General features: G+C 46.5%; 9 protein-coding genes across 9 annotated transcripts; 5 read left to right on the top strand and 4 right to left on the bottom strand.

Annotated features, from left to right (window-relative positions):
• Positions 1 to 181: 181 nt before the first annotated feature.
• Positions 182 to 1,263, bottom strand: TRUGW13939_07538 (uncharacterized protein; the record flags this gene model as incomplete). The annotated part of the gene is made up of 3 exons (XM_035490677.1): positions 182 to 457; positions 513 to 925; positions 990 to 1,263. 3 exons carry the CDS (start codon positions 1,261 to 1,263, stop codon positions 182 to 184), a joined length of 963 nt encoding a protein of 320 aa, XP_035346570.1.
• Positions 1,264 to 1,653: 390 nt separating this feature from the next.
• TRUGW13939_07537 (uncharacterized protein) lies at positions 1,654 to 5,465 on the bottom strand (the record flags this gene model as incomplete). The annotated part of the gene is made up of 7 exons (XM_035490676.1): positions 1,654 to 1,735; positions 1,790 to 1,867; positions 1,932 to 1,948; positions 2,129 to 3,392; positions 3,446 to 3,469; positions 3,531 to 3,791; positions 4,624 to 5,465. The coding sequence occupies 7 exons, from the start codon at positions 5,463 to 5,465 to the stop codon at positions 1,654 to 1,656; spliced, it is 2,568 nt and encodes an 855-aa protein (XP_035346569.1).
• A 1,232-nt stretch (positions 5,466 to 6,697) lies between these two features.
• TRUGW13939_07536 (uncharacterized protein) lies at positions 6,698 to 11,626 on the top strand (the record flags this gene model as incomplete). Its single annotated transcript, XM_035490675.1, has 11 exons — positions 6,698 to 6,901; positions 6,960 to 7,149; positions 7,199 to 8,449; positions 8,510 to 8,585; positions 8,635 to 8,695; positions 8,760 to 8,941; positions 9,427 to 9,673; positions 9,723 to 9,915; positions 9,969 to 10,000; positions 10,061 to 11,485; positions 11,534 to 11,626. 11 exons carry the CDS (start codon positions 6,698 to 6,700, stop codon positions 11,624 to 11,626), a joined length of 3,954 nt encoding a protein of 1,317 aa, XP_035346568.1.
• A 469-nt stretch (positions 11,627 to 12,095) lies between these two features.
• TRUGW13939_07535 (uncharacterized protein) lies at positions 12,096 to 13,046 on the top strand (the record flags this gene model as incomplete). The annotated part of the gene is made up of 2 exons (XM_035490674.1): positions 12,096 to 12,388; positions 12,482 to 13,046. 2 exons carry the CDS (start codon positions 12,096 to 12,098, stop codon positions 13,044 to 13,046), a joined length of 858 nt encoding a protein of 285 aa, XP_035346567.1.
• A 697-nt stretch (positions 13,047 to 13,743) lies between these two features.
• On the top strand, positions 13,744 to 14,343 carry TRUGW13939_07534 (uncharacterized protein; the record flags this gene model as incomplete). Its single annotated transcript, XM_035490673.1, has 2 exons — positions 13,744 to 13,969; positions 14,021 to 14,343. 2 exons carry the CDS (start codon positions 13,744 to 13,746, stop codon positions 14,341 to 14,343), a joined length of 549 nt encoding a protein of 182 aa, XP_035346566.1.
• Positions 14,344 to 15,296: 953 nt separating this feature from the next.
• TRUGW13939_07533 (uncharacterized protein) lies at positions 15,297 to 15,743 on the top strand (the record flags this gene model as incomplete). Its single annotated transcript, XM_035490672.1, has 1 exon — positions 15,297 to 15,743. The coding sequence occupies one exon, from the start codon at positions 15,297 to 15,299 to the stop codon at positions 15,741 to 15,743; it is 447 nt and encodes a 148-aa protein (XP_035346565.1).
• A 136-nt stretch (positions 15,744 to 15,879) lies between these two features.
• TRUGW13939_07532 (uncharacterized protein) lies at positions 15,880 to 17,250 on the bottom strand (the record flags this gene model as incomplete). The annotated part of the gene is made up of 4 exons (XM_035490671.1): positions 15,880 to 16,132; positions 16,187 to 17,055; positions 17,127 to 17,164; positions 17,226 to 17,250. 4 exons carry the CDS (start codon positions 17,248 to 17,250, stop codon positions 15,880 to 15,882), a joined length of 1,185 nt encoding a protein of 394 aa, XP_035346564.1.
• An 826-nt stretch (positions 17,251 to 18,076) lies between these two features.
• TRUGW13939_07531 (uncharacterized protein) lies at positions 18,077 to 19,205 on the bottom strand (the record flags this gene model as incomplete). Its single annotated transcript, XM_035490670.1, has 3 exons — positions 18,077 to 18,109; positions 18,165 to 18,646; positions 18,713 to 19,205. The coding sequence occupies 3 exons, from the start codon at positions 19,203 to 19,205 to the stop codon at positions 18,077 to 18,079; spliced, it is 1,008 nt and encodes a 335-aa protein (XP_035346563.1).
• A 1,073-nt stretch (positions 19,206 to 20,278) lies between these two features.
• On the top strand, positions 20,279 to 21,812 carry TRUGW13939_07530 (uncharacterized protein; the record flags this gene model as incomplete). Its single annotated transcript, XM_035490669.1, has 4 exons — positions 20,279 to 20,424; positions 20,493 to 20,506; positions 20,565 to 20,637; positions 20,693 to 21,812. The coding sequence occupies 4 exons, from the start codon at positions 20,279 to 20,281 to the stop codon at positions 21,810 to 21,812; spliced, it is 1,353 nt and encodes a 450-aa protein (XP_035346562.1).
• Between the last annotated feature and the right edge of the window lie 11 nt (positions 21,813 to 21,823).

The following is a 21,823-nucleotide window of genomic DNA, read 5'->3' as shown; positions in this document are numbered from 1 at the left end:
ATTTCAGCATATATTGCATTAATCAGAGTATTGGGAGTTTTCCATTTTTAGCCCTTTTAAAGTTAGCTGGATTGTTCTCAAATTTCCCATGCTTTAGACATTAGTTATAGATCATACTTTTAAAAAAGAGAAACAAACTGTAGTGGTGATAAATGACAAATCTTGTTGCTAAGCTCATAGTTTATAGCTTGGAAGTGAAGTATCGAGGATTGGGCGGCCGGTCTGTTGGCTTGTCACTCTGTTTCAGCTGAACTCCTGCGACTTCCTCCCACCGCTTGACGCACTCTTCATGATTTGCAGTAGGTCTAACGCGACGCAGTGCGTCGGAAAGACACTCAATTGCCATGTCCGGCAATTGTGTCGACAGACCGCTGGCCTGTATAACCTCTTTGGCAATCTTTGTATCCTTGACTAGTAGCCTAAGCTGGTATCCTGAGTCAAAAGTTCGTGGGAGGACCTAAACAACTATTACTAATTTGATATCATATAGGAAAAGAGATATTAGGACTAACTTCTTCTCGAAATGCATTCGCCGTTGAAAAATTCCTTCCCGTGCCGACATTCAGCACATCAATCATAGTTTTTGGATCCAACCCGAATTTTTGCCCTGCCACAAGAGCATCACATAAAGCGAGAATGCTCCCGACAGAGACATAGTTATTCAATGTTTTCATGGCATGGCCGGCTCCCAGCCTTCCCATAACGAAGACGTGCTGGCTCATTGCCTGTAGCACGGGTAGCGCAGTTTTGTATCCCTTATCAGAGTCATGTCCGATCATCAGTGTCACTGCAGCATATCTGATTGCATGCATTTGTTCCTGGGTAACAGGAGCGTCAATGAGCTCGAGACCATGCTGCCTGAGCTCCGCACCGCATTGGCGGGTGTCGAATGGGGATGAAGAGCTGGTATCAATTACCACCGTGCCTGGGATTGTCAGTCAATAATCTAGTGTTACATTTTAGACGGTTAAAAAAAAAGAGAAACTGACCATTTTTCAACTGCTTCGAAATCCCGCCATCCCCCAAAAGCACATCTCGCACAACCTTGCCATTCGGCAGCATCGTCACCAAGACGTCGACATCTTTGAACCCATCTTTCGTCGCTCGCCCAGCTTTGGACCTAGGAAAATTACTGACGAACTGCGCCACCCTTTGGGGATCTGAATCATCCACCACTAGACGGAATCCAGCCTTGGCTACGGCACCGGCAAGATAAAAACCGGCATTACCGAGACCAATATACCCTACAGTTTTGACAGTCATTTTTGTATATGCAGTGGAGCTGGTTTTAATATGATTATATCTCCTTCAGTCTTGAAAAATGATATTTATAACAGAATATATGTGGGGATCTTTGCGGGGTGATGGACTGCATTGGGGGAACCATAACACCGGGGAAGAATTTTACTATTTACATTTAGATTCGATTAAACTCTGTGTTTACCATGTATAGCGTAAAATATAGTAACGTAATAAGTTCTTCGTAATTTTATATTAGTGAAGGATATTGCGTCTCAAGGGATGTCATACTACCATTATCATCTGAAATCGAACGCCGTTATTTACAAATAAGCAAAGAAAAGCAAAAAAAAAAAAAAAAAATTCCAAGCACAATGCAGTTACTCTCAATTCTCACGTATTAATGTATAAGTCTCATTCATTTCTACCATCGTTTTGAGCCTGCGACTTTCCATCACCTGACCACTGGGCAGCCTCAACAAGATTACGATCATCACTAGACATTATTAGCTCTACATTACGCATGACGAAATAAATCTGTGAGAAATACCTTAGTCTGTTGTTTGGCATGAAAAATGAGATTAATAACACCGGAGCAGAAAGTGCAAGGGCCGCGATCGTCAGGTAACTATTCAAGTCTGTTAGCCTGGTTTCTTTTCAACACCAACGTATAAAGTGAGGCTTTATCCTACCCCATCACATCCGAATACTGTAGTACGTAGCAAAAAGGTTAGCGAATGACCTCTCAATAGTTTATTTTAAATAGTGGGATCGTTCTTACTGCTTGGTCCACCGCTATCCTTTCTAAGCTTCTCCATGGGGGTAAGGTACCAGTAATTGAGTTATACACCTGATTAACTTCAGTCGCATTCGTCGTTCCTAGACGAACCTCTAAGCGGCCTCGCAAGGTGTCTGTATAGATACCACCTGCAACAGCAGATCCGATTGCCGAACCCAAGTACGCGGCGAGCGAGATCAGCGCTGTGACCTGTGCTAGTTCTGCATGGGGGACAACAATCTGAGCAGCGACCACGATGGCGGTTTCGATAACACCACTTCCGAGACCTTGTACTAGCTGAACAATGAAAAGCTCCGCGATTGAACTGCCATTCGTCCGCAGACGAATCATGACGCCGTACCCTAAAAGACGAATCGCGGCGCCAGCGACACAGAGCCATTTGTAGGATCGTGTCTTGTACATAACCAGCCCAACAATAATTCCAGTGAGCGCCTGCATGACACCGTTGGTATATCCGAGGAATATGCCAGTGCGAGCTGAAAAATTGTGCGCGACGAGTGACCACGGGTATAGATAGGTGTGGGTGATGCCAAACCCGATGTTGTCAAGAATAGCAAGTAAGACGCCAGTAACGATTGACATATTTTTGAAGTAATTGATCGGTACAACGGGATGTTTGGCAACATATCTCTCGTAGGGATATAAAGCAGCGAGTGCGACAATACCTAATGCCACCAGAGCGTCCACCCACGGTGTCTTCCATTTACTTGTGGTAGTCGCAGCTAGAGTTATCGGGAGTAGCAGCATAGCAAACCCGCCACCAAGAAGCAAAACGCCGCCGAAATCGATCCGAGAGAAAAATTGATAAACTGTGAAATTTTCGGCCAAGACAATACCGGCTTTCTTTGCACGATGTTGGAAGACGAATAAAGTGATGATGAGAACGCTGGCAGAAAAGGGCATGAGTATGGCAAACATGCCAATTCCCCATCTCCAGCCAATTCCGTTGACAACGCTATTGACGATGTACGCCGAGATCCACGGGGCAATCAAGAAGGGGAGGTAGATAATATTGTATGAGAATCCTCTCCAACGCATGCTCGACAAATCTGATACCATTATGGCATCTAGAACAGACATGCCACCCTGGCCAATGGCATAAAAAACCTGGCCGCCAGCATACGTATTGAACGTGCTTGAGGAGGCGCAGAGAATGTAACCAAGTACATAGCAGGAGACAGTGAAGATGTAGGCTTCTCCTCTACCGATGACATCGGAAAGCTTGGCTACAAAAGGTTTCACAACAGCGAGAATGATACTAACGGTTGTAGTTATAGTGGCTACTTTGGACAGCTCGTTGAAGGTAGAAGCTGCATAAGTTTTGTATGTGTCCACAGTGATGTTGTCGAGCTCGCTGCGTTGCACACATTAGTTCTGACAAAGAACAAGGGAACCACATACGCTTACAAAATAATCATAATCATTGCCAGTCTACATCGTGTCAACAAGGTATCTTCATAAGAGCCGTAATTGTGAATGGCAGTAGACTCACCCGAGATACAAGAAGGACTTGCCCGTACGACCCCAAACTGCTTGGGCTGCCTGGATTTTCGCAACGCCAGCTGCTTCCGGCTCTGGGGTGGGCTTCTTAAGATCGCCATCTGCGGTTTTCTGCTCTTCGAGCGGGAACTCATGGATAGTGTTGCCATCATCGTTACCAGTGCCCGAAGGCCGAAGATGCTGTTTGATCTTGGTGAGTGCCGCGGCCATTTTCACTATGCCAGCCCACGGTCGGTATGCTACATAAGACTGTCTAGCTCAGTGAGATAGCGAACCAGTTCAACTCGACCTCTAGGCCAGTATATATGCCCATGCGCGAAGGAGCCCCAGTCAAGATAAGCAGCTCGCCAGTTCGGGGCCAACAAGGCCGACGGGCTGGAAGCGACTTTGTGCTACCGACAGCAATAGTTGTCTATTGGGACGCGCGGCTCTCTATCTTATCCGATAGCCACCAACGGGGTATGACTGGGTTTGTGTACGGCAGATATAGCTGGTCATGTTTTCTGCCCTCCACCCGCCCTGGGCTTTCCAACGTTCCTCACGTTGGCCAATAGCGGATGCGCACGGCTGGAATGTGCTTATCAACGCGTAAAAGTAACTGGGCGCGACCAAGAGGGGAAATGCCTCTAGGTTAACCGCTAGCCTGTATATTCAACGCTAAGACGGTCTAAGAATGTGAGCGCGTTATCAATCAACAGAAATTGTTTATAGGAACAGGCCCGGGGTACTTTGAGACCGTTTGTGGCTGCCCATGCGGCTTTATCAATCTACTAGTCAGGCAACGACGGAGAACGACATCTTTGAAGGCCAATGATATATATACATTTCTGTCAATTGATTCCTTAAATCAACAACATTTGAATACTAGTAACGAAATCTTACATGTAATTTGGATATCATAACATCAAAGCGTCTAACCAGCTTCATCTAGTCATATACTAGTAGTAAAGCATTGAATTCCCATGGCCGAAGTAGTACATTCGTAACATTTCCAGGCCACTCTCTCGGTCTTCTCCACAATCTGGTGCGGAAATGACTCGAAGAACGGAGAAAACATCTCTTCGTTTAGGCGACGCCGCCAGTACCCAGGTGGGGAGGAATCGACTAGGCCCACGGATGAATCCATAAGGTTCAGCTGGTCTGAGCTCTGTTGTTGCCGTATTGGCCTGGCATTGGTCAGGTGTGCCGGTGGCTTAACGAAGTTGGCATCACCGGTGCTCAGTTTCACTGACAGGCGCTGACGTGCAGAGAGAATATTGAGGATATTTCTATCAATATCATCCCCATCTGGACGATTTGGGCCATAAAACTGATAGCCAAAGACCCGATTAACATTTTCGGTGTCGTCTATACCGCCTTGGTGCACATACTTATAAGGGGCATAATCGCGCTGCAGGCGGTCTTCATGGCGGATGTTCGCGTCTGATCGGGCACGTTGAGGAACCAGATGGAAAAGGTTCCGGACGTACAGAGGGCAGGGATTACGTGCAAACCGGAAGAAGAGTATGGTATCTGCCTCATTTTTTGGATCGTAAGAATGGATTTCACGTAAGCGATCGCGACAGCGATGAAATGACACATCGGGTTCTTGTATAACAATCGTTCGAGGCTCATTTTTAATAGAGTCCGTCGTGTGTTGAGTTTGCTCCTGGAAAAGGCAAGTCGTAGTTATGGCCGAAATGAGAGGGGAAAACTCCTTCCCGGCTGTGTACGTGAACTGTCGGCTTAGGTTTTCATCTACGATGACAAACTGGGCCGATTTGAGATTAATGCGGTCCAGTTCTAGTAAGCCCGCATCCCAAAAAGAACTACCCCAGATATGAGGGAAGTTCACCAGCTGAATCGTAATCGAGACGGTCTGCAGGCCCGTAAATGAGGCAGCGATGAGAGAAAATATATCGTTCCATTCAGCGAGAAATATAGTCATGCCACGGATTTCGGCGATCTCGAAAGCTAGGTGGCCGATTGACTGTACCTGCCAGGCCTTTAGGCAATATAAAAAGTTGGAGATGGTAGTGATGTCACCAACTAGAAATCTGTTTTTCAAGTACGTAATATGCCTCGCCTCCCTGTAGACTTGTCGACAGACCCGTAAAATACCGAGGCCTAAACTACGACTTATAGTCTTGTCTAATAACTGTGTGCATGGGAAATGCGATGCATGGAGGTGCGCATTTGATGTGGAGCATAGATCAGTGTTGAGGATGCTCTGTATCTCCCTCTGGCAATCAAGGTGGTGTAGGTGTGACTGTCGGGCTGCAGAAGGATCGTAAATATCGACTAGTGACCACCGCTGGTCAACTTGACACCAAAAGCGAGCAGGTCGTCGTTTTATTTCAATTGGTTCATCTCGCACGAGAATAGCTTCGTAGATCAGCAACCGGATCTCCCCCGGGAGATCCAGGAACCGGAAAGGTCTGACGGCTCATTATCAGATGTAATTCAGTATAATTCAGTTGCGTGAAGCAAGGGGGCTAGGCGGGAAGGCAGTTTACCTAGAATCTGATTCTGGTCTCGTCATGGCTCCTGCTGCTTGTCCCTGTAGCCTGGGCTGTTCTTGCGGCACTCTGCTGTTGTCCTTGCTCCTCGCAAATGACGCGCGGGGTATTTGATTTAGTCTGTATCTGGCTTAGCGTGAGACCCTAGCGAGGCGGGCTAGTAGGCAGCCTTGGAAACCCGCATACCCACATTCAACCAGCCAACGTCGCACTCACACTGGGTGCAGGATTCCCGATAACTAACTCCGGTGAAAAGGACCGACTGGTAGGAAACACACGGGACATACTCAGTACTACTACACTGATTAGACTTTGCGGGGCAGGTGTCTGTCATCCATGGCTCAGGAACCGGCAGTCGGGAGCCGGTCTCCACATAATTATGGGGCGTCTAATTTTAATCCAATTGCAAGCGAGTTCTCAGCTGTTCCCCCGCTCAGCCAGCCGCAGTTAGGCCCACCATCGATATCGGCCAATAATATACTTCAAACTAATCGTCCTGTCGATTCATCACTTGGCGCCGCTGCGGGCGATAATCACCATTTCACCGCTCGATACCTGGCCATCTATCAGGTCGTGATAGACACGCGGGCAATGAAGTTCTTGTCCGACTTCTAGGGTGTGCGTGTGTGTAACCAGTGCGTGCGATTGCCAGCGGGACACAATGAAAGGCCTTGGGAACAGCCCCGGCTCGAACGACAGGGCTCTGTGGCACAGCTCTCGGCTTCCTTACTACGTAGCGCTGGCTGCTACGACGCTCGCGGCAGCGACAGTTTTTTATTTACAAGAGTCGTTTCCATGGTCGAGCTTTATACTTCCCCAGGAAGCACCAACTACACAACTCGGTAGCGGTATTACTTGGAGCGAGGTATGTGCGCATCGCCTAGAACAAAGACCAGGTCGACTCATGACGATTTTCCGATTAGATTGTGCCATCATCGGCAATAGAGTATCATGACTGCTTTGACGGTTTCCAGTGCACTAGGCTTCTAGTGCCTATGGACTATCATCGGCAGGATGGGTTGGGGAAGGAATTTGCCATTGCCATAGCCCGCCTGCCAGCAAAAGTGTCTGTGACCGACCCTCGCTACGGCGGCGCGGTCCTCATCAACCCCGGTACTACAGTATATATTAATTGAATAAAGGGTATGCTGACGACAACTAGGTGGCCCTGGCGGCTCTGGGGTAGCACAGGCACTTATTAGCGGCCGGCAGCTACAAACAATCGTCGATGCCAACATCGATCCGGGCCAGGAAACGTCAAACGAGTCCAATTCACTCTATTTTGACATACTTGGATTTGACCCTCGGGGCGTCAATAACACAACCCCTGGATTCAGCTGTTTCCCGGATATTTTCTCCCAGCGAAACTTCGAACTGCAAGCCGAGGCAGACGGGATGCTTGGCAGCTCTGAGACTTCTTTAATGCGAAATTGGCAGAGGAACCTGGCTCTAACTCAGAGCTGCTCACAAAACCTCCTCTATAGAGATCCCGACGGCAGCGGAGAAGCGATGGGCGAGCATGTCAACACCTCTCCTGTCGCTCGCGACATGCTCGAGATCATCGAAAAGCAAGCCGAGTGGCGCGAGAAGCAAGGACTAAAGCAGCAGAAAATTGTAGACACGCTTACGGGATACGATAAAAATCAAACTATTGCCAAGCGAACACTCTGGAACCGCGGACAGGAAAAAATTCACTACTGGGGTCGATCGTACGGCACCGTGTTGGGTGCTACTTTTGCCGCCATGTTTCCCGATCGAATTGGTCGCGCCGTGTTGGACGGTGTTGTCGACCTAGAAAAATACTACACCGGTATTGGCCCGAATAGTATATTGGATGCCGATACGATATTCGATCGCTTCTTCTATTACTGTCACGAGGCGGGGCCTCTTGCTTGCCCTTTCTACATCTCAGGCGGCCCGGATAGCATTAAATCTGCGTATTACGATGTTGAAGCTCAGATACTAAATGCATCTCTCCCCGTTCCAGCATCTACCACTCGAGGCCCAGAAGTGATTACTTGGACCGACCTGAAGACTATTCAACGAATATCTGTTTACCAACCTTTGACTGTCTTCCCAATCTTGGCGCATTTCCTCAGCGAATTGGTTCAGAGCAACGGATCTTCGATGGCATCGTTGAAGCAACAAAAACGGCAGCCATCATGTTTGTCAGAAGAATGTCTGCGCAGTGGATTTTGGTCGCAGGAATGTACTGGTCCCAGCACTGGTGAAGCCTACTCTACGCAAGCCATCTTCTGCACAGACGTTGGATACGCCAAGGGTACCGATATCGAAGCATTTAGAAATATATGGAGCGAGCTCCTCTCAGACAGCCAGACTATAGGAGATTACTGGGCTTCGCTCTTCCTTGATTGCGCCGGATGGCAGCCCACGGCTAAATGGAAATTCGACGGTAAGCCGGCCCATTTGATCTTTGTTTCAAGCCGACTTTCCTTTCTGATGCTGTGTCTAGGTCCCTATACAGGGAACACATCTCATCCCCTACTTTTTGTCAGCACGTCACTGGACCCAGTTACGCCACTTGCGAGGTATACCACCCGGGCACTGGTTTGACTGTCAAACTAACTATTATCCCAGTGCGAAGAAAATGTCCAATAGCTTCCCCGGCTCTGTAGTCCTTGAGCAGCAGTCTGAAGGCGTAAGTATTCCGTCCATCTGGAAGTTTCCGAAAATTATTATAATATTTTACTTACCAACACCAGCATACAACTGCGTCCGCCCCGTCGCTCTGCGCTGCTAAATTCATCCGGAGCTACTTCCAGACGGGCCAATTGCCAGATCCCGATACACTTTGTCCAACGGATATTAAGCCCCTCATTGGGGTTCCCAGTGACAGCGCCATTGGTATCCAGCTAGATGGGTTGGGCCCAGGGGATCGTCAGTTGTATGAGGCCCTTTTTGTGGAGACAAATCAGTATCGCCGCAGCGCAGCGCTCCCTTTATAAAGCGAACAAATGCGCACTTCTCCATGATTTTACGTCATCAATTTGAAAACCGTGTTAGAGTCATGAAAATTAATTTTTCAAAAAGTAAATAAACCAATGGGCCACAAAGCCACACGTGATTTGCCCTTTCGGGGGATGATTCTATTAAATCCGCGGAGATAAAACCTCTTCGGCACGTTTCCTTTTGATGACCGCAATCCTTTCCCTTCATCCTATGACGACGATTTCATCGGAAACCTCGCTTGGTTTAATTTACATGATTATGCCTCCTGCACCGCGTCGGCAAAGGAAGTTTGCCAAACGGAATCGCATCTCAACAGCATGTGCCCCGTGTCGGACCCGCAAGTGCGTCACACCTTACCAGAGTTTCATATGAAATGAGTTCTCAACCAAGAACCGTGAGTACTGATTTCACATCGGCCAGGATCAAATGCAACCGAGAGCACCCTTGTCAAAACTGTATTGCGTACAACAACCCATCGTCTTGTAAATACGAGAAGCACGAAAGTGTAACAGAGCCTGCCATCAGTCCCACGAAACAAGGTGAACCAAGGACTACTCAAGATTTGGATACCCAATCTGAGCATTCTCAGAATGGCTATAGCTTTACTGGCGAACAGAACGATACTCCGTACCGAGGCGAAACTCACTGGAGCACTGTAGTCCAAGAGGTGAATGTCATCTGAATTTGTGCCTGTCGGTCGCGCTCACTCTCAACAGTTGTCTCCAAACATCGGTGTGTCGCCAGATGAAGCGGCGCTGACAACGGCATACTCCTTTGGAGATGATTCTTCATATAAAGCCGTCACCTCACTGCAAAAGGATCTTCTTGGCGACTTGCCCTCTCGCAAGGCTATTGATGAGCTGCTGAGAGTCTTCTTCGACCCTAGCGGTCCTGCTGGTCCGTCTTTGTGTAAGTTAACGCACCCTGTCTATCGATAGTTTGTCTCTGATTACTGTTATCAGTCATTTGTCATAAGCCATCTTTTCTTGGACAGGTACTTTGATACATCTACTTGTTCTAAATCTCCTGTTCGAGAAGCTAAAACTGCATTTAGTATGAGAGCTTTTGGCGGCAGCCTTCTCGCGCACCTATTTCTTGGCTAGGAATTCTTTTTTCCATGTTGTACCTCACTACTGAAGCCTATCTGACATATATCGACGGCGTAATGGCGACGCTAGAGACGGCTGTCATCTCCCAAGACCAAGCAACAACGTACAAAGCACGCGCGATTCAGTGCATTTCCCATGTATCGACCCAACAGCCGACCCAAACCCTCCAGACTATGATTCTACTAAGTGTCTCCGGTTTCATTACCCAAGCCGAAAACTCAGTTAACTCAATTGCTGCCATGGTCAGAGCCGCTGTCAGGATGGGTCTGCATCGTGACCCGGTCAATTTCCCGAACCTGTCGGTTTTTGAAGGCGAGATGAGACGGCGTATTTGGTCACTGGTTCGGGGAATGGACACTCTTACATCTTTTCATCTTGGTCTCCCAACGGCCGTCAGATCAAATGAAACTGACACAAGACTTCCTTGTAGCTTAAATGAGACAGACCTTTACGAAGGGATGCTTGAACCACCCTTGGAACGACCATTGTCGGAGATGATAGACAACGGGTATGGGGTGGTGAAAATGCGAATACTCGATGTCATTGCTAAAATTATCGAGAATATACACTCTTTAGCGGACAAATGTGAAAAGTCCCACCGCATGCAAGAATTGGCCAAGAAAATACACGAAATCCGTCTATCACTGCCACCACACTTACAATTCCATTCGTGGGAGGCCGCCATGGTTGGAAATCCTTATATCTGCCTGCAAAGAGTGCAGCTAGATGTACTTTCCCACCAGGCAATATGTGTTATTTACAAGCGATATATTAGAAACACGTCGGATCTTAACGGGCAGAGTTCATTGGTCTTCAAATCAGAATGCGTTCAGTCCGCCATGGCATTATTATCACATCAACGAAATAGCTACGACGAAATGCAGCCCGGCCGATATCTCCAGTACCAGCGATGGTACGGACCTCATCCCTTTGGAGACAGTTTTTTCTTGCCAGCTATAATCCTATGTTTATACTTGCAAGAAAACTGTTTCAAGTCAGATCACTCCTCTGGCAGAGCTTTAGTTTCGAGCATGGGGGAAAACGATTTACCAACAGCATCAGATGTGCTTCAAGCGTTGAACACTGCTTGTTCAATTTGGAAAGCGGCACCAAAATCCGCACCTGCAGCTCGAATAGCTCGTATCTTGGACATTGTCATTGGACATTTTTCGCATTCTTCATTTCCTACTACCGTATCTCACAAAACAAGACCATATCCTACACCGCAATCTTTGTCTATCAGATATGACGCACTCCCCCAGACTTCCGCTGCAGAATCCAGGCCAGTTGGACAATTGGTGTTGACCGATCCAACGTATTTACAGGAACGATCGGAGGCTATCGACTTCCTCGGCCCAGATTTTGATTGGGTATGTGCTCTTCTCTAATCCACCGGGACGCTACTGATATTTGCCCAGAATTCATTAGATTCGTATGTTCAAGGCTTGACTGGATCGTTTGAAGATAGCATTCGTGGCATTTTTGCTGCTCCAGGATTTGATGATTTATAGTGGTTCCAATGTAAATTACGTAAGTGTTCGCATTGGATCGTATCATAAGGCCATCCCCACTAGAATCGTATATTTCTACCCAGGATAGAGTATCCAATCTCATTGGCGAGACTAATAATAAGCTGAACACTATGCCGGAATTACTGTACTTTAAATCCTATATCCGGGCAGACCTGACCCCACTCGTCGGCATATACGCTTTTAAAGGGCAGTTCTCTGGAGATCGACTCAGTTCTACCAAAGAGGTGTTAGTTAACGAAACATTCATCGTTTCTAGATTATTAATCGTACCTACTATCTCCACCATTTTCGAAGTGGGATGCAGATTAATTAATTGTTTATTTAAAGAGGGACAAAGTACGTTCTACGGAACATTCTGTGGTGCGGGCATTGAGATATCTGCAACTTTCATAATCATATTGCCAAATATCAAAACCCATCGCACTCCATCAATCGATATATCTAAAAAATGTCGCAGGTGTGGTTAATTACTGGTGCCAGCGCTGGGTTTGGCCTCGTCCTTACCGAAGTAGTACTTAAGCATGGCCACCAAGTCATTGCAGCAACCCGGAATCCTATAAAAGCAGCGCAAGAAAATCCGCAAATAGAGTCCCTAGGGGGTAAATGGGTCAAACTTGACGTCACATCGCCCTCAGCTGTACAGGATGTTGACTCTGCGATCAAGAGTTTAGGAGCAGGGAAGATCGATGTCTTGGTAAATAATGCTGCCTTTTTTATGTCTGGTGGCATAGAGGATGTCAAGTGAGTGATAAATGTCTCGGTTTCCTTTCTAGTTTTTCACCCCGGACATCTACTTTAAACGGGGTTTTGAGGCTAATGTCTTTCCCATATTAGTGAGGAAGAAATACATAGCCAATTCAACGTCAATCTTTATGGGGCGATGCGAACCATCAAAGCTGTCCTCCCGTTCATGCGCGCTCAAAAGTCAGGCACTATAGTGAACATAAGCAGCATTGCCGCCCTTGATGGTCTTCCCTCCTGCGGTCTATACGCCAGCAGCAAATTTGCGCTTGAAGGTTTCTCCGAGGCTTTGTCCCGTGAGGTTGGAGGGTTTGGAATCAGAGTTTTGATCGTCGAACCAGGGGCGTTTAGGACAACTTTTCTTTCTGGCTTCTCTACACCGGCAGCTGGCTTGAATCCTGCGTACAAGGGGACTCCGCTTGATGACGTACTACAGAAATTCACCAGAATGGATCAGAAGCAACCAGGGGATCCGGTTAAAGCGTCCGAGATTATATACGATGTCGTTACCGGAACCGGGGTCGGAGAGGGCAAAACCAATTTCTTGCGCTTGCCTCTTGGACCTGACTGTTACCAGAGATCGGACACCAAAATTCAGCAGTTAAAGGACAATCTTGATGCTTTCCGAGAGGTGGGGATGACGACAAATTTCGACTAGCTTAGAATAAGTGCTACAATAAAAGAGAGATCGCTAGAGTGCTACATGTATAGCTCATATCAAAGTACTTGAAACAAAAGGGCCACCAATAATTATTATTATAGTGCCTAGGAGATAACTGCAATAGTTGTCTGATTGAAGTCTCGGCCAATCTTCAAGTTGATGTATGTTGAACAGCCGGTTTGCCGCATCATAATATTAGCATTCTACAGTTAGAAGTCGAATAATGTCTAGTCTTTATCTGGAATACATGTTCACGGTAGTCCGAATCTAACAATATTCAAACATTCATATCAACCGTCGTCAGACAATATTCCTTTAGCGGTGATTCCATGTGGATACCCTTTCTATCCTAAACAGATCCGAGCGACCCAAAACTAGATACATACTCAACGGACGAAATGACATATCTACTAAATAAGTGCGCCTAGTGAGGTACTTATTGAACCAAGAGTAAGGATGTCATCCAATAAACTTAATCGACACCGATCGATCTCCTCGAGCCACGCCAATCACACGGTCGATAAATCTCCGTGCCCCGTTGACGTCAATGGCTGGCCCACCAACGACGTCAGAATCAATATTGACCGGGAATCCGATATATATTTCGCATCCATAAATCGCTGCTGGATTTAGAAAAGAAATGTCCGATATTAAACATTCATTTTAACCGACTTTAAAGCACGAAGCTACGAAAATGGACACCATTAAACAAGCCACAGGGACATCAACCCCACATACAGAAGAACCAAAGCGGCAGATTTATAGCAACCTCACTACCGAAGAGAAACAGAAACAGTCGTATTCAGAATGGATCAAAGAAGCTTACAACCACCAGTATGAAAAATGGATGCCTTGGATTGAGGATCAGTATCTAAAATGGTTTGGAAGCGGTGATAACAAAGCTTCTTATGCCACCAAAGGTATTCCTTGATTAGCTAGCAGTGAAAATAAGATTTCTGATCAAAGAAAAGATACGCTGGATAAATCAAAGGTCACCGGTATCAAACAAGTGGACCAACTACAAGGAGATGTCAACAATCTCATCGGAAACCAAGTCAGCGAAAATGGCATCGCTGCACCGCTCGGAAACTTAGCTAGCGAGGAAGGGATAAACAGAATGGAAAGAAATGGAAAGGATGATCAGGGGTCTTACGGGGGAGCCATGTCCCAATACACAGATCCCATGGTTAAAGATGTATCTGGTGTGGAAAATTCCATTTCGGGTGGTGCTGAAAGCGCGAAGAGCTGTCTCGGCTTTGGAGACCAAAGCAGCAAAGACCAAGCTAAACAGTGACTCAATTATGATTTATGACATTGAAATTTGGTTTTATTTTCATTTTTTTTCTTGTTATGTGGCGATAAATTCATAGCCCGAAACATTTTGAAGCATTTTGTATGATTTTTAATCTGATCAACTCTACCACATGTTGTAATGTAACAATATAGCACTTTCTATTTGTATTATCAGTAGTAAAGGGTAGAATGGATCTTGTGTAAAGAGTGCCAGTCAGCTCTGTCGCAAAATTCTTCTTCATTCTTTCCCTTTAAAAATCCATGCGTTCAGTAAATGCACTGCATATTAATGATATTATCAATGCTTTCATATTTTGGTTTCCTTTTATTGGTGACTTGCGATTGAAAACTAGACATTTTTTGGCGTCGGAACAATAGGAGTTCTATAATAGGCTAGTCTCCTACCTTTGATAACCAGAGAGTGATGTGATTGGCCCGTTGCATACTCTTCCTTGTCGATAGAAGATATTCAGCCAAGTATCCGTCTAGGCTATTAACAAGCCTTTGTGGATAGTATTTAAAAACATAATTTATCGACACATAACGCACAACTCACACCGGTCCTCCTTTGGGCACGGAAAAGTAGGACGGAAGAGTTGTCCGGAGCCAAACCGCACATGCGCCAGGCAACATGGAAGACACATTTGCCAAATTATGTACATATATTCCATGTGGCTACATGTAGCTGTGGATCAGATTGCTGCTTTATCTAGACCGAAGCTGTATTATAAATTATTTTTATTTTTCAGGCATATAAAAGCCAAAACCATCACTTGATTCTCTCAACTGTCGATTAATTAATTAAAAACACGGCCCTCTCTTGATTTGTCGGTCTAGACAGATTGCCTATCTGGATATTAATCTCTCCTCCTACAACGAATAGTATTCAAATATTTGATTCCGCTAAACCTTCGCACCAATACCGCCAAACATTTCCACACCTTTGACGCCACCATGTCCACTCCGAAGCATACCCCACGCTCGATCCTCAAGGCATTCTACGATGCCGAAGTCATTTACATGTCAGCACCACCGGAACAAAGAGACTTTAGTGGAATGGCTGCCTTGTTATCCCCTAATATAAACTTGGTGCAAACTCCCCACCTGCCCTACGGTGGCGTGTTCACTGGACCAACCGGATTCCAGGAGTGGGCAAAGCAGATGGCAGACCTCTTCGATGTCGTGGACGTCCAGGACCCAGAAATATTCGAAAAGGAAGGCTCGAGTCGGATTGTCGTACTCTCAACAGTTCACTTTCGCGTGCGCAAGACAGGAGAGAATATTTTCTTTCCTTTCTGCCAAGCTGTTACTGTTGACTTGGATGCGGAACAGATTACCGAGATGAAACCGTTCTACTGGGATGTTCATACGTTGAACAAGGCTGTGGGTTATGGCCAATAGACAGGGCTTTGATATTTTGTTTGCTAAGATTGAAAATTTGTGTGATTTGAGCGTGGCATAGACACCATTTCGAGCGAAAGCATGAATTCCTCTAATAACAATAAAGATAGAATATGGAATAAACTGGCCACTCTGGTTAAAATTTCATAGCAGGGCTAATACCCATCTTGAAGACAGGGCTTTTATCGAAATTTTCATAGTCGAGGAATGCCATGCTAGCTTGTCTCGAAATCTCGACTTCCGCGCTTCGTAATAAAGCGCCATTGTCGTAAGCGTCGACTGCGTCTTCTATGTCCTTTTCGCCTCTTTTCACGGCAGTAATACTGCTCACAAACTCGTCCGCATCTTTTATGGCAAGATTTCCACCTTGGCCACGATGGAAAGTCATACTGCAGTCACTGTTAGTAATTTCTTATGCTATTGAGTTGATCAAGAGCAGGTACCTGTGTGCAGCATCCCCTGCCAGCGTGACACGTGCCTGGTGATTGTCCCATGGTTTCGTTTTCCATATTCGTAGTTGATCTGGCTTTATTTCCACGTCATCTGGGACATTTTCAACAACAGTTTTGTAAAGATCAAACCAGCCAGTCATGCGGGAGCGAAGCTCGTCTAGTCTCTTGCCAGATCCACGATCATTTTTATCGTCAAGACGCCATGTAGCAAGAATATAGAATACCCAAGTCTCCGGCTTGTCTATATCCGGTTTATCCAAAAGGAAAATTCCCAAATACATATTTGAAGGATGCGCACCCACATCTACAGTAGGGTTCATCTCCTTGTCGAGGTGGACAGCTATATCAGCTGGAAGCGTGAATGAAAAGTTCATGAAATCGCAGGGCAAAGCCTCTTGCTGCGCGAGATCTCCCAACAGCCAACGACGGACTTGCGACGCTCCACCATCAGCGCCGACTATCAACGACCCAGTCTCGGAGGTTCCGTCATCAAAGTGTGCCGTTACCAGGCCGTCGTCATCTTTCCCCTCGTTAATGGTGATGTCTATTAATCTCTTCCCATATTTCACGTCAATGCCGGTCGATAAGTGACGTTTTGTCTTCTGGATGTTCAATCGTCGGATAGCCGGGAATCGAGCTACATTCATCTCTAATCCTGTTGCTCCATCACGAACAAGAATACCTTTTTCGCCTGCTACCTTTGCGTCCAGGGTTGGGTCTGGCTGGCATTGGTGCAGGGAATTGTAGAGATCTTCGGGTAGAAGCTTTTGAAACAGAGGCAGCGCCCAGCCAAGTGTTATGGCCCAATTGCGGTCTCGTGGGGCAGTCTCACGGTCGACGATTACGTAGGGTATGTTATTCTGGGCTGTGTTAGGGCTTTCGTGTTTTGATAGTCAATGTCAATAGAAGCCATAAATTTCCACCGACGCACCTTTTTTAACCCGTTTGCGATAGCCAGACCTGCAAGGCCTTGAATTCATGGGTATTTTTAGTACAGTAATCTTTGTTTCACACTAGGGACATCACTTACCAGCACCCACAACTATAACACGCATTGACGGTTGAGAGGCGTTGGCGTTAACGGAACCCCGCCTTTGCAACAGTACTGAATCACCCTCTAGAGGCAAGCGTACCCACGAATAATCTCAATGCTGCTGATAGGTAACCGAAAGAGGAGGCGGGTGGAAATGTATGTCAACCACGATCACAGTAGCCACAAAATACAGTTTCACCGTAACCAGACTGTGAGGTTATTTCTAGGTTGTTATCTGGCGACACGACAAACATATTTTTAATGTCAGTCCGGTCTCCTTGCATATCTGCATATTTTCTTCTCACCGCATATGTGCCTTGTCCGTCTTTGCTTGGTCTCCTAACGGTTCGAGTTGTGAGAGTCCTTCCAGTACATGTAACTGCCAAAACATCCGGATATTGATTGAGATGCCTCGGAGGAACAGATTTTGTGTAACAAATGGAACACATGAAACAGGCGACAAAGACAAAGAAGAGAGTAGAATATGCAGTAAATATTTGGGGGCATGCAAGGATCAGCAGATTAGTTTTACGGATGAATGCAGCCGAAATTGCCGCTATCCACGTGTGTAGAAACAAGCTAGCATTTTTATTCTCCAGAGAAGAAGGATTAAGCGCAACCAGCCACTCGATGACGACAGCGAGAAATAAAAGTTCTCACGGCCTCGTATAGTTTTTCGGTTACTGCAAATTATTTTAGAATGACGTCATTAGCATTATGATTATGGTTATGTAGATGTAACATTGAAGTTCTCTTATGTTTTTTTTTTTTTTTTTGGAGAGCATAGACTTCAAGTGATTCAAAACATTGACCATTGTTTACCATAATAAGATATTCGCGAGGATCGATCACTCCGAATACTTGTATTTCTCTTCCAGTTCCTAAAAGCAAACACATCAGTTGAATCCTAAGCGGCAGGGCTGCAGAACCTCCTACCCAGTACTTCTTGAACCCTACTCCTTCCACCACCTCGTCGTAAGAAAGTATCATCTCAGGTGGTCCCACCGTCAGACTCCGTTTGAGGCTCTCCAAGGTATCGCGGATGCTTTTCAATTTTGCTGCGACCAACGTCCACGGATACGATACAGCAGAGAAGCCCAGCTCAGCCAGCTCTTTCGCAGACAAGTTCTCGGTCTTGCCGCCTTCGATAATGTTGGCTAGCATGGGCATATCGACCTCTTCCACACACCGTCTCATAGCCGCGCGATCTGGTAGAGCTTCTACGAAGATAGCATCGACTCCGAGGCGTTTGAATTCAGCTGCACGCGCCATGGCCTCTTCCCAACCAACGACCAAAGCATCAGTCCGCGCAAGGATGAAGATGTCCTGACCTTCATCGCGAGCGTCGCATGCGGCTCGAATGCGCGCGAAAGCTTCTTCACGCGAGACCACCGACTTGCCTTTGGTGTGTCCGCAGCCTGTTCATGTTAGAAATAATGTTTTCAACCAATCTCGTAGATCAATTTCTTATCCGGTTTCCTTACGTTTCGGCCACGTTTGATCCTCAATCATGATACCCGCTGCGCCGGCCTTTGCAAAGGACTCTACAGTGCGCTTCACGTTCATTGGACTGCCATATCCAGTATCACCATCTGCCATGACGGGCACGGAGACTTGTCGAACGACTTCTTGGATTTTGTCGCACATCTCCTGCATGGCGACATATCCCGTATCCGGCAGTCCAAATGCGCTAGCGACATTGAATCCAGACATGAACACGATCGGGAAGCCAGCTTCTTCAACCAGCCGTGAAGAAAGGCCATCGTAAGAGCATGGAAAGGCCAGAATCTTTTGTGGATCTTTGTAGCCTTCTAGCCAAAGACCACGAAGGCGAGACGCTTGCAGCGACGGTATACGTCCCCGGACATTTTTTAAAGTTAAAGTAACCTCGGACCGGAGATCCGAATGAGAGCCGGGGTTTGTAACCTCTTCGGTCTCGAACTTGAAAGGGTAGGGTTCAATGTTCCTGGACGACATTATTCTTGTGGTGTCTATTTATCGTTTGCTATGCTGAAAGTGAAAGTATGACCGATGTGGCGGCGACCTTATCCACAGCGGGGATGAATGCAGCTAATCGTGCCACCCGCCGAGCGTTTTTTTTCTTTTTTTTTTTTCCCAATACTGTAAAAAGGTGTCGTCGCACTCGTTGACAATGTGATTCAACACTGAACTACAAGGCGTATGTATACATTTAAACCATCGGGGAATATATGATGAGATTATTAATATGAACTTTTGTTACAAGTTGGGTGCAAATTCTTCTCCCAAGACGGCCCGTGAAAATCGCCAAGAATAGCCCACCGTTTAAGCATTTCAACCTCTACAAATTCCAGTCTAGATCTGCAGTGCCTGAGTTCCTGAATTATAGTTACAAGATCAATTTCATACTGTGATAGCTTTATTAGATGTCATTTAGCCATGTAAAAGAAATCCCTCACGCAATCCGCGGCAAGAAACCCCCATATCTCTTCATCCAGAGATCGGGTTGCTCAACATTTCTAAAATAAAGCAGCAAGTACCCGCTATAGCTTGCTCAATCCGGCCCAGACCGGGCAGGAAGTGGTGAGAAAATGAGGCCGGTGAGTTTTTGTTAAGTAAAAGCGGCCCACATGAGCCACACTCGTTGCCAAATCCAAGCGTTGACTTGCCTTTTTCGGTAATCAACCTTTTACCCATGTCTGACAAAAGAAACGGATAATGTCGGTTATCACAGGAAAATAGTATCCGTTGACAGTAAAATTTCCTCAGAAAACTCGGATTTGCATATCAACAGACTAAAAGAATGATTAAATATATATATATCATTCCCAATTTCTTCTAGTGGAGCGAATATAGCACGGAATTCCGATCGACCAGACGTATCCGGATGCTGGCCTGAGGACCCACAACAGGATTTTTTTGCTCTGTCTTTCCCACATTGTTTTATTTTTGTTCTGTCATTGACGGGGTTCCTGAACAATTACCAATTGCTTTCTCTTTCGTCCAATCTGCTTGTATTCATTTGTCCGATCGTTTGTCTCCGATTGATCTCAAATACAACCCAATCGACAATGAATACAGACGATATCAACAAGGCACAGCCGACGAGCCCCGAGTATGATGCAGAAAACCTTGAGGATCTGAAGCCGGATAACGTTGTAGATGCCTTTGGAAACGAGGAAGGAGCGGAAGTCAAGTATAAGACACTTGCATGGTGGTACGTTTATGATCCTGCTGGCGCTGGGAATGCATGTATATGTTGCATTTGCTGACAATAATGGATAGGCAATGCGGAATGCGTGAGTGTGATGCCTCAGCAGCTTGATAATTATTATAATCTCACCGTTTTCCGTACAGTCATGATCTCCGAGTCAGTATCATTGGGCGTCTTATCGTTACCAGCTGCAGTGGCCTCGCTGGGAATTGTTCCGTATGTTTTGCGCTCTGGTCTTGATAGTGAAACGTTTTCCTGACTTGTGATATAGTTCGATCATTTTAATTGTCGGTCTCGGCATCATCGCAACCTACACAGGCTATGTGATTTCGCAGTTCCGAATGCGATATCCGCACATCCAGAATCTCGCAGACGCCGGAGAAATCTTGTTCGGCTGGTTCGGTCGAGAATTGTTCGGGCTGGGCCAGATTCTGTTTTCCATCTTCATCATGGGCAGCCATATATTGACATTTGCGGTGATGATGAACACGCTGACTGACCACGGAACATGCTCGATTGTGTTCAGTGTGATTGGTATGATCATCTGCATGGTCTGCTCGCTGCCCCGTACGATGAAGAACATCACATGGATCTCCATCCTGTCCTTTTTGAGTATCTTTGCTGCAGTCATGGTCACCATGATTGGCGTTGGCGTCCAGGGGCATGGTCAGGGTCCCATGGTGCAGCTCACGGTCAAGACTGGACTGGTGCCTGCTTTCACGGCCGTCACTAATATCGTGTTTGCGTACTGTGCGCATATCGCTTTCTTTGGTCTGATTTCTGAAATGAAAGACCCCCGCGAGTTCCCCAAGGCCCTATGCATGCTGCAAGTTTTCGAGATAGTTCTGTACTGCGTGGCCGCCATGATAATTTACCACTATGTCGGCTCCGACGTTGCATCGCCAGCCCTGACGTCGGCAGGCCCAGTCCTGAAAAAAGTCGCATACGGTATCGCCATCCCGACCATCGTTGGCGCAGGTGTCGTCAACGGCCACATCGGACTCAAATACATCTACTTCCGCCTCTTCCACAAAACCGGCCTGATGCACCGACGCGATGCCATGGCCATCGGCAGCTGGATTGCCATTGGTGTAGTCTGCTGGGTCATCGCGCTGATAATTGCCGAGTCGATCCCCGTGTTTTCCGATCTTTTGAGTCTGATCAGCTCCCTGTTTGCATCGTGGTTTAGTTATGGATTGGGGGGAGTGTACTGGATGCACCTGAACTGGGGCCAGATGTTTTCGTCGCCGCGGAAGATTGCGTTGACCATTCTTAATGCTGGGATCATTGTGATGGGAGCAACTCTGTGTGGTTTGGGATTGTATGTTAGCGGCAAGGCCATTCACGATGACTCTGGCAGCTCTGTTTGGACTTGTCGGAATACTGCTTGAATATCCCAAAT

Source organism: Talaromyces rugulosus, chromosome IV (genome assembly GCF_013368755.1).
Source record: "Talaromyces rugulosus chromosome IV, complete sequence".
In the NCBI taxonomy this organism is placed as follows: domain Eukaryota; kingdom Fungi; phylum Ascomycota; class Eurotiomycetes; order Eurotiales; family Trichocomaceae; genus Talaromyces; species Talaromyces rugulosus.
This window is presented reverse-complemented; position numbering and strand designations above follow the sequence as displayed.